Genomic DNA, 15,837 nt, shown 5'->3' on the forward strand with positions numbered 1-15,837 from the left:
TTATTTTGAAGGAAATGCATTTGTCCATTCCTATGTGTCCCTGAATGCATCTTTGATTCTGAAAAACACCTGCACAGCTGCCTCTAATAAAGCAACTTAGCTCAAAAACACTTCACCTGACTTGTCAACAGTTTCTCCTGGTAATCAGCTGATACAAGGGTGTGAAGAGCCACAAGAGAGTGATGTTCTGTTGTCCAAATATACTGACATTCCCTCTGCAGGTAATACAATCCTCAGTTTGTTTAATTTGTTTTGATTAATCCTCAGAAATGAAGCAATACCAAAAAAACAAAAATCTAAAGTCAAAAAATCTGTGCAGGACTTTTTACCTACTGGGTGTAACACAACCAAAGAGTGACAATGGTACATATGAGGTTTTGGAATTTTTTGGAAACAGTTTTAGTATTAAATCCTTTTTGATTCCTGGAATAATACAATTTTGAGATTGTTTATGAATATTTTTTAGATATGATACAAACATTTGTTGTTTGGAAATCATCTTCACTACATCCTAGTTTACAAACTCTAGCAGTTTTTACATTGCAGGAAAAATCAGTTTTGATTCTAAATTAAACAAAAATACAGCCAAAACAGCAACTGACATGCCTGACAATCAGTGCTGGTCCTGTTTCTGAAAATTTTACCAACTTTGTCAAATCCTTCAGATTTGAACAACATTACACAAGTCAGCATCGACGGCTTCATTAGCTGTGTCGCAGATGTATGGTTTATTTCTGGTATATGACCAAATATTTGATGCTGCTCTGCTAGTTTCATGATGTCTATTATGTTGTACAGATACTTACTCATCTAGGTTTAAAAAATAAATAGTAAAATGCAGTTCTGTTTGTTCAGTTCATAGAATGCATTTCTATTTGTTCAGATTCTTAACAGTTCATACTTTACTATGGTCCCTAGGCATCCAAGTTAAAAGTAAAAACTGAATTTGTTTCCTCAGATCTGCATGAGAACCTGCTTGCCCCACGACATCACAGAGGAGAATAAAAAGGCCAAAATCCAGAACTCTAAAATAGAACTGGACCTTAGTGAACATGCCAGGGCTGAGAAGAATGTGGTCAAAATACTCATGCTTGGTAAGTTTATTTTGTTTCACACAAGCACTGGCATTTCTAGCTAAAACAATTGGTTTTCTCTGTCTGTGTGTTTTCAGGAACTGCGGAGAGTGGAAAGAGTACGATAGTCAAACAGATAAAGATAATTCACAGCGATGGCTTCTCCAAACAGGAGCTCATTAGTTTCAAGGTAATGGACACTGTGACTATCATTTTTATCTCACCTTAATAATGAAATCTTTCTGGACGCACACTGGATAAAATGTTTTTCTCAGCCGGCAGTCTTCGACAACCTCTTGACATCTATGAAGATTGTTCTACAAGGAATGGGAATGTTGAGGATTAACCTCGCAAACATGAAGAATAAGGTCAGATGCTGTCACTTGTATTGCAACCCCTCTTTATTACACTAGATGTCAGTCTTTATCTGAACATGGCACAGAATCAGCATAGATGACAAGGGAAGTATCCACTGTGATCACATCTTAGTCTTGTTTGTTGATAACACGGATCAATGCAATATGAGCAATTTGCAGCACAATTTCGAATCTTTCTTGTCCTCAGAATTCAGATAACATATCCAGATGCAGACAAAAGGTGCAAACTGGGCCTATGAGTGCTGAACGTTACAAAATGATCCATTTATACTCTTGGGTGCAGGGTCAGTGCATTACATATAGATTTTGGGGACTAAACATTGCATTCAATCTCTCTTTTAAAAAAACAAACAAAAAACTGAATGCCATGTTTTATATTTTGTCCCTACAGGTGCATGCCCATTCCGTCCTCTCCTGCAGCCAGTGTCTGGGCGATGACCAGGACCTGCTTCCCTTTGTGGCTCATGCATTCTGTTCTCTCTGGGCTGACCAAGGGGTTCGAGCAGCTGCAGCCAGAGGCTGCGAGTTTGAGCTGAATGACTCTGCGCTCTAGTGAGTAGATGGGCCTCAAATGATTTGCGTTACACACCACCCCCAATTATGACTGATGGTGGAAATGTCAAGGGAAATTGCCCAGCAAGAAGTGTGTTGTCACATCTTGTCAATGCAGAGCACCAGTAAAGGGACTGCTGAGAATAACTCATCCTCAGGAAATGATTTCCCTGACATTTGTAAAAGGGGAGGCTTAATTGGAGCACATTAAAAACAGCACTGTTTGCAGATATCCAGGAAGATGGGAATTAGGGTGGAGCAGATGAAACAAACATGATTAAAGAGTCAGTTATTTAGTTTAATGAGCAGCCAAATAACATACATGTGATGCTGTAGACTGAGGAGACATGAGGTTGAGGTTCTGTTGAATCTGTAGTAACATAATTGAACTGTATTTTCTAAGAGACACACGTGACTACAAATTATGAAGCAGATGTTTTTAAAATACAGCTAGTGTGTTTTCACATCCACAAGTGGGACATTTTTTTTATTTATGTGGACAGAACTTGTTTTTCAAATCTCTGTCCTTTAGCAATGCAATTGTGCCCTTTCAATGGTTCATTACCAAAAAAGTAACTGTACAGTGCCATGAAATCATGCCTGTCTGTTTTGATGCATCATCTATTGAGCTGTTGCATCATTAGCTCAAGTGGGCCTCCTTACACACATTTCAGTAAATGTCATTATTATTTGGCACTGCAAGTTTAATGCAAATGCAATCACGAAAAATCACCCCGACACCTTACGCTTCTTGACGCAGGCTTGGGTGATAGATTAACTGCTAAAATATTCTTGTGGACAGCTTGCCAAATTGAGTTCATATCAAGCTTTTTCCCCCCTTTTTTTTTTTCTTTTTAATCAAAGAAAAAAATGCTCAAATGGTGGTGGTGTACTTTCGAACATAAAGCTGCCATATTTATTTGAATCAGATGGATGGACTGGAGTGCATGTCTTTAAAGCACCTTAATTATGTGTCCATCCAAATGACACACATGAGGGGAGTACAACTATTAAAGTCCCTTCAGACCAAATACATTCCAGTTTATGATCACGGTGCTGAAATAGCTGTCATGATGGTGTCAACAAAAAAATAAAATCAACATTCTGGGCATTAATCATGCAGATTTTATTAATAGCAGACCAGTTGCATTGGATTGCAGCGGATTTCACTCGCACACAAGGGAAATTAAGGGGCTGCACAGTGTCATACACACGTGGACAAAATTGTTGGTACCCCTCAGTTAAAGAAGGAAAAACTCACAATTCTCACTGAAATCACTTGAAACTCACAAAAGTAACAATAAATAAAAATTTATTGAAAATTAAATAATCAAAATCAGCCATCACTTTTGAATTGTTGATTAACATAATTATTTTAAAAAACAAACTAATGAAATAGGGCTGGACAAAAATGATGGTACCCATAACTTAATATTTTGTTGCACAACCTTTTGAGGCAATCACTGCAATTAAGCGATTTCTGTATTTGTCAATGAGCGTTCTGCAGCTGTCAACAGGTATTTTGGCCCACTCCTCATGAGCAAACAGCTCCAGTTGTCTCAGGTTTGATGGGTGTCTTCTCCAAATGGCATGTTTCAGCTCCTTCCACATATGTTCAATGGGATTCAGATCTGGGCTCATAGAAGGCCACTTTAGAATAGTCCAACGCTTTTCTCTCAGCCATTCTTGGGTGTTTTTGGCTGTGTGTTTTGGATCGTTGTCCTGTTGGAAGACCCATGACCTGCGACTGAGACCAAGCTTTCTGACACTAGGCAGCACATTTCTCTCCAGAATGCCTTGATAGTCTTCAGATTTCATCGTACCTTGCACACTTTCAAGACACCCTGTGCCAGATGCAGCAAAGCAGCCCCAAAACATTACTGAGCCTCCTCCATGTTTCACCGTAGGGACAGTGTTCTTTTCTTCGTATGCTTGGTTTTTGAGTCTATGAACATAGAGTTGATGTGCCTTACCAAAAAGCTCCAGTTTGGTCTCATCTGTCCAAAGGACATTCTCCCAGAAGCTTTGTGGCTTGTCAACATGCATTTTTGCAAATTCCAGTCTGGCTTTTTTATGAGTTTTTTTCAGCAGTGGTGTCCTCCTTGGTCGTCTCCCATGAAGTCCACTTTGGCTCAAACAACGACGAATGGTGCGATCTGACACTGATGTACCTTGGCCTTGGAGTTCACCTTTAATTTCTTTGGAGGTTGCTCTGGGCTCTTTGGATACAATTCGAACGATCCGTCTCTTCAATTTGTCATCAATTTTCCTCTTGCGGCCACGTCCAGGGAGGTTGGCTACTGTCCCGTGGGTCTTGAACTTCTGAATAATATGAGCCACTGTTGTCACAGGAACTTCAAGCTGTTTAGAGATGGTCTTATAGCCTTTACCTTTAAGATGTTTGTCTATCATTTTTTTTCGGATGTCCTGGGACAGTTCTCTCCTTCGCTTTCTGTTGTCCATGTTCAGTGTGGTACACACCTTTTCACCAAACAGCAGGGTGACTACTTGTCTCCCTTTTAAATAGGCAGACTGACTGATTATGAGTTTGGAAACACCTGTGATGTCAATTAAATGACACACCTGAGTTTATCATGTCACTCTGGTCAAATAGTTTTCAATCTTTTATAGAGGTACCATCATTTTTGTCCAGGCCTGTTTCATTAGTTTGTTTTTTTAAATAATTATGTTAATCAACAATTCAAAAGTGATGGCTGTTTTTGATTATTTAATTTTCAATAAATTTTTATTTATTGTTACTTTTGTGAGTTTCAAGTGATTTCAGTGAGAATTGTGGGTTTTTCCTTCTTTAACTGAGGGGTACCAACAATTTTGTCCACGTGTGTAGTGGTTAGCACTTTTGCCTCGCAGCAAGAAGATCCCCGGTTCAAATCCTGGCTTGGGCCTGGGATCTTTCTGCATGGAGTTTGCATGTTCTCCCTGTGCATGTGTGGATTTTCTCTGAGTACTCTGGCTTCCTCCCACAGTCCAAAATATGCTGAGGCTAATTAATTACTCTAAATTGCCCATAGGTGTGAGTGTGAGAGTGATTATGTGTCTGTATATGTAGCCCAGTGACAGACTGGCGACCTGTCCAGGGAGTCTCCTGCCTTCGCCCGAGTCAGCTGGGATAGGCTTCAGCACCCCCCTCGACCCTAGTGAGGATAAAGCAGTGTATAGAGGATGAATGGTCAAGGGAAATTATGGCAGTGATGTCAACATTTGCACAAGTTGCTAGTGTTTAGAATGTTCATCATCAGTAAGAGGATTCTGGGAAATGTATGGTTAAAAAAAAAAAATTAACATGTAACCAATACTGAAAACTAACAATGAATTATTATTAAGAAAATCCTCTCAGTAAAGCAAAAATCAAGCAGCAACTAAATGATTGTCCTGCCTCTCTAAAGCCAATTGGTTTTGAGTCATCCAATGCTTCTGAATTACTTTGGAACAACAGTGGTGAGGTTTGCATTTAGTTTTTAAAGCGAATGTGTGAGTATCTTTTAAAGTGGAATAAATGGAGTGAATAGAATTTCTTATCTCCGAGGCAACAGAAACGAGGTCTGTCAAGATAAAAATGAACTCCAGGTAGCCAGATTGAGAAAGATGGAGTTGTGACAGAGTCATTATAGGAACTCAATAAAGTTGGGAGCAGGAGGATGATATGAAGCTTGGCCAGCTCTCTTTCAGCGTACTAGCTCTGTGGGAATTGATTTTCCCCTCCAGAAATGTTGGATTAGACTGTGTCGTGACGCTCGTAACTTCCCCATGACATTTGCAGTTACAGGAACTTAATTATTGAGTGTATTAAATGTGTGCTTTAAAAATCCGCTCAAATTAAAACACTAGCTTCTAATAAAGAAGATAAGTAAAACTAACTCACTTCTTTTGAGAGGTATCATATTTTGAAATGAAAATCAGTAGTGGAAGATTATGTGGAAATGCAAGGTGTTTTAACATGAATATTAAAGTATGGCAGAGCAGGAAAAAAGTATAAAATACTTTCAGAGCAGTTAAAGGGTCGCAGATTCTAATTTATGCACACTGTGCTTAGATTTTGTTGCGCAAATTCTTCATGGATATACAAAAGATCCATAGAAGTTGCTTTGCAAGATATGTTTTAGACCTTTCTCTTGCTAGTCTGAATTTACTCTTCGATTAATCTAATGCAACGTAGACAATTTCACAAAACACAATGACTATTTTCAGTTTAAAAATATTCTTTTAGACTAGAACAAAGAGTGATGTTTTAGTGCTGACAATCAGCGATCCCAGCTGCCCAGTGGTATTAAAATACCTAAAAAAATATTCTGCAACATGTTAACAAAAATGCAAAGCTCTCCATTGTGTGCATTTTGTCAACATTTTTTTTCTTTCGACGGCTGAATACTTCTATACTAAGTGGATGAAATTTAACATTTTGACACAGTTCCACAATTTAAACATGTGTTGAACCTTAACTTTAGTCAAAGGTCTAAACTGCCTCCAGGGCATATCTCACTCTGAAATAACTGAAACATTTTCACCTTTACAGTTATTGACTATGTGAAATGACTGTGGAAAACATGGTGTGCCTCTCCAGTAAATGACAAATTTGCAGCTGATGTTACATGTGAAAATGTCCATTCTTTACTATGTAAACCTCTAGTGTACCTTAAACCCCTGTCATGCTGAGACTGCTGTCCAAGCCTATTACAGTTGATCTTATTTAACAATTTGACCTTCTGTTCTGCATCCCCCCCAAAAAAACCTGCAATAACGGTCTGCATCTTTTAAGATTTGACAATTTATTAAGAAAATGTTAAATCAACAAATTAAGTAGGAAAATCTGCTTTTCATCTGCAATCAAAACTATTTTCAATTACAATTTCCTTAATAAATTGTTACACGGACACAAGCTCTTCAGTTTATTACTCAAAGGTTAGGTTGTTCTAACAAGGATTTCGACATTAAAAAAATGTAAGCCTTATGTACTCCATTACCAAATTTAGACACAAGTTTTTAAACTGTTATACATAATACAGTTAAAAGGTATTGCAATATTTACCATTCAAAATGGTTGAGCCATTAAGAGTGGATTACATGTATGAATGGTATGGCAAAAAAAAAAAGCCAGAACAACAGCTATCAGGCTTTCATTTGGTAATTAATATTTTTTTTCCTGTAAAAGATTCTTAAAAATTCAAAGAAATCTGGCAAAAGCGGCAATAAAATATGTATCTGATCATGTGTCAGTTCATGCCATCTATTGTTATCTTCTTCTGCCCTCCAGTTTCTTTGAGAACATGAGTCGAATCATCAAACCAAATTACATTCCCACGGAGACGGATGTCCTGAGAGTCAGAGTGAGGACCTGTGGAATCATTGAGACGCAGTTTCAAATTAATGAAATGATGTTGCGGTAAGATTTACCTAAATTAAATCCGGCAGACCAGCTGTACACAGATTTAAAGAAACAAAAACAATAGCAACATAACGTTAGGTATTGAGTTCATAAAGGTAGATACTTTAACAGTTCATAGAGGGCTACTGAAGGCCTCCTAAAAATAGTTTCCATTTATTGTTGGTGAAAATTAAATTCCTCACTATATGCACAGTTAATATCAAGACAGTATTTCAAAGAGGGAGGGTTGAACTCTTTGTATGCTTTACCTAAATAGTCAAACTGTTCCTTTGAAACACTTTCCCATTTCCAGTGAGGAAATCTTGGTTATAAATGAGACAATAAATCTGTAAACAACGTTGAATCAACGCTGGACAAAAGAGACACAGACTAAATAAATGTACACAAAACACTCAAAGTGTATTACAAACCTCATGTTGTAGACCGCATAAACCATAATGAATATGTTTCATTATGTGCTTGTAGATACGCCAGATATGCATAAAAAATGGTCGATAAAGGGGAATCTTCAAGTTGTTGGTTTAAAGGCACTTTTAAAAGTTTCTGGCAGCACTGATGCTATAGAGAAAACTTTAATGATTCGTTTCATTGTATATTTTCTCAGTATGTGCATAAACATGCATGCATGTCATTAACACACTGGTTTAGGTTGGATATGTTTGTGATTAGCTTCTATATGGTGATTTTGGAGTTGTTAAAAGATTTTTCTCAGCTCTTCATTCTTTATTGGATGGTTGACTAGTTAAAAAGACAAGAATGGTGAGAAAGTGACAGAATACAGCAAAGGTTTTCAGGTTTGAAGTGGGGACATCAATGGACGTCTCAAACACCACAGAGTCAATAATTTCACATTTCTACATACAACATTGTAACTTAACAGAAAAAGTACACCTTACACTCTTCTGAAAGCAAATTTCTCAACTCTTTAAGCTGATGTTCACAAAATCTGATAGCGTCTGAGAATGTACGGAAATAATCAAAATTAAAATGTAATATCAATGCATAATAAATGGGTGAATAAATAACTAACTTATGCGTAAGTGTGAGCAAAGTCCTGGCGCTAACATGCTGCTGTCTTTGACGTCAGCTTGTTGAGGCTCTGGAGATTGCTTGTCAAACTCTTGAGAGGCTCCTAACGAAAGCCTCTGAGCTGAGGGAGGCATGAGTCAGACATGAAATATTGATGGTGTTACTCCAGAAATATTTACACATATGTGGAGAAAGCATAGCAATGAATCACCAAAATCCCACCTCCCTTTCTTATTTGATCTGTTGTTTTCAGAGTAACCATACATTCATGATGCTCCCTGCCTGCTGCTCCTGTGCTTTGTGACAGCATTCAGTGTGTGGGTCATAAGAAACAGAATCCATACAGACCAGGACTTCATGAATACTGCATACAATGTAGATTCACTCTGGGATTGCAACAACATCCTGCCTTTCTGATATATAAATAAAAGTTAGTCATGAACAATTTGGTATCAGATTTCAAGAAAAATTACTTGAAAAAATGTATTTAAATAAATTGCTGTTTGTAGTTGCAACAACTAGACAAGAAATGGACCAAATTTGTGCAACAGATAACTTTGTGTTATGTTGTTTCCTGCATTAGAAAGTATTTTTGCCATCCTGAATGATGTTTCTGTTGCTCTGTGTGACTAAAACCAACCCAGAATCACTGAATTTGCTTCTTTTTATTCACTTTAATACAAGTTACATCAATTTATAGGTCTGATCATGTTTTTTTTATTACGCAAGTCGAACCATAATCGCCTTGTTGCTGTCGTGAGCCATGATTTTCTTTTCTCTACTATATAAACTACTGCTGTCAAATGCTGCAGTTAATGCTTATTGTCCCCCAGCTTGTTAGAACTGACTCTTGACCGAGAGGAGAAATGGTTCTTTGCCGTTTGACATGAGTACCGCAATCATGCACCTGGAGAGACTCTGGTCCAAATGGGAACTCATTGCCTGTGTCACCAAGACCCTCAGCTTCACTTAATGCTTGATCATATGTTGAAACAGACCGGCCCAATATTTAAGTTGAGTGCGAATGTTTTGAAGCTGTACTATTATTATTATTATTATTTTAAACATCAAGTATACCACCATATAAATAAGACAGCATATCTATGGTTTATGTAACACTCGAGACCAAATTATTTTAGCGATCAAAATTACAAATTTGGGTCAGGAGTACTTTATTTATTCTATTTATGTTTATTATACCGCAAGGTTTCTGCAGCAGAAAATCTTGCTACTGTAGGTCTGTTAGCCATGTTTCACTGCAAAAAAAAAAAGTTGCAAGTAATGGATAATTACAATAAAATCAAAGCTAATGTCAAAATTCAATTCAATTTTACTTATATAGCGCCAATTACAGTTCAAATTGTCTCAAGAGGCTTTATAGAACCCATATACCTGAATGTCCAGAGCAGGCCCTAAGGTGACGGTGGCAAAAAAAACAACTCCCTTTCACCAGGAAGAAACCTTGAGCAGAACCAGGCTCTTTATATGAGATGACCCATCTGCCACTGGCCACATTTTTTGGAGTCATGAATGACCCCACCCAACTTCCATTATCCTTTCTACACCAATGGTCCAGTTTCTGTGTAAAAAAAAAAAAAAATAGAAGATCAAGAAATTCATGGTAGAAAACATTTTTCAAATTTAACATGTGACAGTGACACATATTAATATATGGCTGTACACTCAGTCACTTTAAAGCTGATCAAATGTCTAACTCTTGGTCTACATCAGGGGCTCTCAAACCAGTTACTCAAAAGTCCACATCTTATTTTTATCTAAGGTCAGAGGCTGCAATAAAATTGGTGATAATGAAATGCATGTTTAATTAGCAACACATAAACAGATTTTTTTTAAAAATAGAGTTTTCAATGCTTGATATACATGTTTTTTTCAGTCAAATAAAAAAATCTGATACATGATGATTTTTGTTGATTTAGATAAGTAAAATAGTGTCATTAGATGGTCAAACATGGTAAAGCAACAAAATATTATCTATAAAAAACACATTGATATGGACGTCAGTTACAGGTTTGGCTTATTTTTGTTTTTGGGGTAACATGAATACTTTTTTCCTGAGATTTTGCTACTTATTTTCTGAAATTTAAGAAAAACTGGCAAACCTGCATAACAGTAGATTGTTCAGAAAAATTAAAGCTAAAATTTGTTTGAAAACTTTTTTTAGCGTGTATAGTAGAAAAAACGAGACTCATTTTGGAGCAGACAGAAAAGTCTCTGTAGTAATGTCAGCACATGAACTCGACAGCAACAATGCACGACAGTGTATAGCAGTTAATGTTGCCATGGTAACAGCAATGGGAAGATAAGAGACATTAAAAAACACATTTATCTGGCAAAAGGATAACTGTGCATAATCTCCAGCCACACAAGATATTTAACATCACTAACTTTTTTTTTTTTTTTATCAATCCAAGTTTTATTTCAAAGTTGGTTGTGTTCATAACAAAAGGTATGGTTTTGGTCCAGATTGATTTTCTGTTCAGACTGAATGTGGACTGGGATCTGGACTTAAGCCCTATTCTAAATTTTGAATACTGCTAAAGATCATAGTGTCGTCTTACTTTATTTCTTTTTAAAGCAACCTGTAATTTGCATTAAATCATTTCTATAGCTCAACTTAAAAAGCGATCAGTCAATGTTGAGTGAAGTTAAGAGCACTGGGGTTTTTTGTTTTGTTTTTTAAAGATGTATCGGTCATTTCTGGCCATTAAACATGGAGAATAATGTGCACACATTGTTTTTCTTCTTTTCTCTCTGCACTTCTCGGCATCGCATCCAATTTTGTTGCATAAATTTTGAAGTTTTATTTTGCCTGTTGACAGGTTGTATGATGTCGGGGGAGTGAGGAGTGAGAGGAAGAAGTGGCTGAGCTGCTTTGACTGCGTTCAGGTTGTGTTGTTTGTTGTGGCCCTCAGCACCTATGATATGACACTGTTGGATGATCCATCAGTGGTATGTTGTTAAAGACTATTCATATAAATCAAATGCAATGTTTTAATTTTTTTCACCACTAAAACCAGACTTGTTTAGCATTAACTTCATCTGCATTGGCTTCCATTTTTTACATATCATTAGAATCGGCTGCAGGAAAGTCTAGAACTCTTTTCATCAATCTGCATCAACACAGTCTTCCAGAAAACCTCCCTGGTAAGTTTATTTGCAGTTCAGTCTCACTGAGATTTTAATTCTAAATATACACTAATGGTCAAAAGTTTTAGAACACCCCAAATTTTCAATTTTTTTTAAATTGGAAAAATACATGTTAATGTCTAATTGTACTCTGAAATGAAAGCATAGCATGAATAAATTAAGTTTAAAAAAGTCTATTAGAAACCAAAATGTCAATTTCAAGCTTACCAGCTTCTTTTTTCCTAAGGTAGTTCTGGCATAGCTTGGACTTATGTTTTGGGTCATTATCTTGCTGTAGGATGAACCACTGACCCTTTATGCGCCTCCACTGAGGCGCATAAAGGGTTCTGCATGGTGCTGCAGAATGCTGTTTTAGCCATTGTGGTTCAGGATACCTCTAGTGAAACAAAAGCAAAAACAGCCTCGAGCCATCATGCTTCCTCCTCCCTGTTTGACAATTGATGTCACACACTGAGGAATTATCCTTCTGCCTTCTCAACGGCATATAAAAAATGATGTGTGATGAACCAAAGATTTCAGATTTTGATTCATCAGTCCATAATACCTTCTTCCAGTGAGTAGTCCAGTGGTAGTGTTTCATGGCCCAGGCAAGCCTTTTTTTCTTACTGATGTCTGAGCAATGACTTTCTTGCTGCAACTCAACCTGTCAAACTTGCAACTCCAAGTCTTCTCTTCAGAGTTGAAACTTAGACTTCTTACTATGACCACTATTTAGCTGTGCTTGAAGCTGTTGTCCAGTGAGCCGTCTATCACGCAAGCTGTTGTGGCTTTGGGTCTTCCAGACCTCTTCCTGTCACTTTCCTCAAGTTTCTGAGTGTCAGTTGGTGGTGAAGAAAATAGTACTCACTGACACCTTGACTTTCTTCAGTTTCTTTATAGGAAAGACCAACATTTTTAAGTGTAATCCTGGTCTGACTGTCTTCTATTGTTAATTGCCTTTTCCGCACCATTTTTATAGCAACACACTACTTTCTGCAGTACTATGCTATTCAGAAAAAATTCACGTTTTAAACTGATTTCTTGTTCCCTGAAAAAGGCCTTTTGGTATAATTCTGATTTGCACTGATCTGATCTGCACATTTTTTTTTTCAGTTTTAGGTAACCTTACTTTTTCTTGTTTTTGTTTTTTAAAAAAAAAAAAAAAAAAAAAAACCTCTGGCAGTTCACCACTTTTCTACCATTTCAAGCTATTCATTGGACTTGAACTACTTAAATTTCAAGTTTTTTTAAAAAAGGGAAAAATTGGGGCATTCTAAAACTTTTGACTGGTAGTGTACATCAAGTAATCACTTTATACTTGTGTTTTTATGGCTTCTGACTGTCAGCTATGTGTTTTAACAAAGCTCATCCAAATATGCAGAGGTAAATGACGCACTCAGTGGCTCTTTTGATAATTCATTCCAAGCGAACGGGGCACATCTGAGACTGTGATTGCGTCTGACACACATAATTAGCATAGAAAATTGAGATGTAGGGCAGGTGATTTTTGTTGAGTAAGTTATCTGCAAGCACTGTTTACAAGCCACCGTAATGAATTTGCATGATAATGTTTTGTCTGAGAACGTGTGGGACGGTTTATATGGGCATGAATCACTCATTTCAGTCAGCATCTTTGTTTAATTAACTCACGACATTTAGCACTAAACGTTATCTTCCAGCCATGTCCTTTTCAATCATATGCGCATCTTATTTGTCTTTTCAGTGCTGAGTAGCCAATTGTTTTTCTATTGGCGGCTTGAAGTGAATCGATAGAGGTGGTTTGGAAATGGCAGAGCTCATGTGACAACTTCAGAATATTTTCAATACACTAATGCAAACTTCACCTTTCACTTCATGGACAAAACTACCAATTAGTCTGAAATGCATGTAGTGCATTGGTCTGTTTTGGCTCTGAAGATGTGCAGTGCAATGTTCTGAATGCTTTCTACAGAACAGGATACTTGTTTTTGAGTTTCCCCTGGGAGTGTCTGGGTTTGTATGCCAACTTTTTTTACATTCTGACTTGGCTCTTCCCTACTTTAATGTATAACATGTTGAATGAATGAATGCAGAGAGTGTGTTGTGATGCTTTAAGCATTTATCAGCAGTGTGGAGATTCTTATTCATAAGGTTGAGGCTGTCTTTTCTTCCTTGGGAACTTGAATGCATGATGGTTTAAACAATAATTGAAACAGCATGTCACAATACTGCTGATGTTACGGGTACATGGTGATGAAATAAAGGCCACTAAATGTTCAAATAACAACAATAATTGACCATAAGTGGATGGAAAACTCAATGTACAATTGTGTTTCTGCAGATATGTGATGCATTTTAGACCTATGACTCATGTTCTTAGAATTTGCATTGAGTTCACTCTTTAAGCTTCCACATGTATTTATTTCTCCCCAACAGATTCTATTCATGAACAAAGCTGACCTTTTCCGGGAGAAGATTCTACATTCTGGGAGACACTTGAGATTTTACCTTTCTAGCTATAAAGGTACAAAAGAATTATTTTGCAATGCTTTTCATTTGTAAAAATATCAACCCAGCATTTGTTGTCTTATGAAATTCTGTCTGTTGTTTATAACATGCAAGAATAAGTACTTCTAGTTCCAACACACAACATCTCTACAAAAAAATTAATATCACGAAGCCACCAAGCACGCGCCATTTTGGAAATGTATAATGGACAGATGGAGAATAGGGTCATAAACCAACAATTACAAGTCAGTAATGAGTCACATGTCTGTCTAGAACATCACATGCCTTATCTATTTTATTATGTTGTCTGAAGTGATGTGTTGTTGTTTTTTTTTTTTGTTGTTGTTTTTGAAAGAATGGTCTAGATGTAAACTTTCCAGTGCCTGACTACAAGACTAACAGACATGTCAGCATTCAGCATGCCAATAGCTCATTCTCATGTTTCTCTTATCTATGGTATTATGCCATTTGGTTAAAGTGGTATTTTAGGTGGACTTTTATAGCTACTGGTCAAACTCTCTGATCATTCTCCTTTAAAGTCACATGTGGCTAGGATGTGGAAAATGTGTCGCTATAAAAACAAAATTTGTGTGCAATTTGCTAAATTAAATCCCAACATTATAAATCAGATTTTTTTTCCCCTCTGAGAATTGACCATTTGCATATGCAGGTTTGCTCAGTGTATCTTTTTAGTCAGTTAAAGAGAGTTCAGATGGTTATTAAAACAAAAAGGATCTCTTTGGACTATAGAATGCCTCATTTGCATTTTACTTGTGTCAGTGTTGGTTTCATACGCTAAACCTGAGAGAACTTATTTACGGCGAACACTGATTACTACCACTTTTGCTCAGCTTTTATTACTTTACACTCAAAGATGGTGACATGGATAAATAATATCCCCATGGTCCTCAAGGAGATGGTGTATTTCTTTTCAGCAGATGAACCACTGCATCCTCCCTATTGGTCTGGCAATCAGAATTCCTGACTGTCACAGTATGTCCATACAGTCCTGTTTATGTAAATGTAGTCATTCCTCCTCGCTGGATTTTAGTCATACGTATTTCAGGTTTGCTGACACGAACCGGATTGTAAACTCTGTTTCTGCATTTGAGCATTGAAAGAGGAAATCATTAATATACCAGGAACTGGACAGATTTTCTGTAGTTTACGCTGTTACTTGAACCAACATTTGTGATGTTCCTCCTCCTGTCCTGTCTAGGAGCAGATTGTGATGTGGATGCTGCAGCTCACCACATAACTGCCATGTTCTCCACATGCAGCAGCCCTGACAGGCCCGTGTACCACCACTACACCACCGCCACAGACACCGACAACATACAGCTGGCCTTCCACATGGTCAATGATCAGATTATCAAGGAGAACCTGGCAGACATCCAGCTGCTGTGAAAGTCTCCCGGAGACTCTTTAAATTGTGTTTTTTAGTCTTTCATGTCTGTAAGTTTTTATCACAGCTGTTCTTTTCTCTGTGAAAATGCCGTAATCATTCAAAACAAATTATTCAACTGACTAATAAGTTATGGATCTTCAAGCTGTGCATTTTCCTTTAATTTTAAATCATTTTAAATAAAATATTTGTGGAAAAGCATGAATGGTGATTTTGAATTATTTTGTTTTAGTTTTTTTCTCTCTTAAACCAGAACTAATGAATAGCAAACACCAGCATGTACAACTTTGACACATTTAAAGCCTTTTACGAATCAAAAAGTGATTTGATTTGATAGATTTTAGTCTAGAAAAAAAAAGACCG

The 15,837-nt window shown here is 37.0% G+C and overlaps 1 protein-coding gene across 1 annotated transcript; it reads left to right on the plus strand.

The window, feature by feature from the left end:
• Positions 1-657: 657 nt before the first annotated feature.
• On the plus strand, positions 658-15,609 carry LOC110967193 (guanine nucleotide-binding protein G(o) subunit alpha-like). Its single transcript, XM_022216715.2, has 9 exons — positions 658-1,094; positions 1,172-1,263; positions 1,349-1,441; positions 1,842-2,002; positions 7,275-7,403; positions 11,276-11,405; positions 11,529-11,600; positions 13,998-14,085; positions 15,289-15,609. The coding sequence occupies exons 1-9, from the start codon at positions 965-967 to the stop codon at positions 15,474-15,476; spliced, it is 1,083 nt and encodes a 360-aa protein (XP_022072407.1). The 5' UTR covers positions 658-964; the 3' UTR covers positions 15,477-15,609.
• Positions 15,610-15,837: the final 228 nt, after the last annotated feature.

The sequence above is a fragment of the Acanthochromis polyacanthus genome, chromosome 21, assembly GCF_021347895.1.
Source record: "Acanthochromis polyacanthus isolate Apoly-LR-REF ecotype Palm Island chromosome 21, KAUST_Apoly_ChrSc, whole genome shotgun sequence".
Classification (NCBI taxonomy): Eukaryota; Metazoa; Chordata; class Actinopteri; family Pomacentridae; genus Acanthochromis; species Acanthochromis polyacanthus.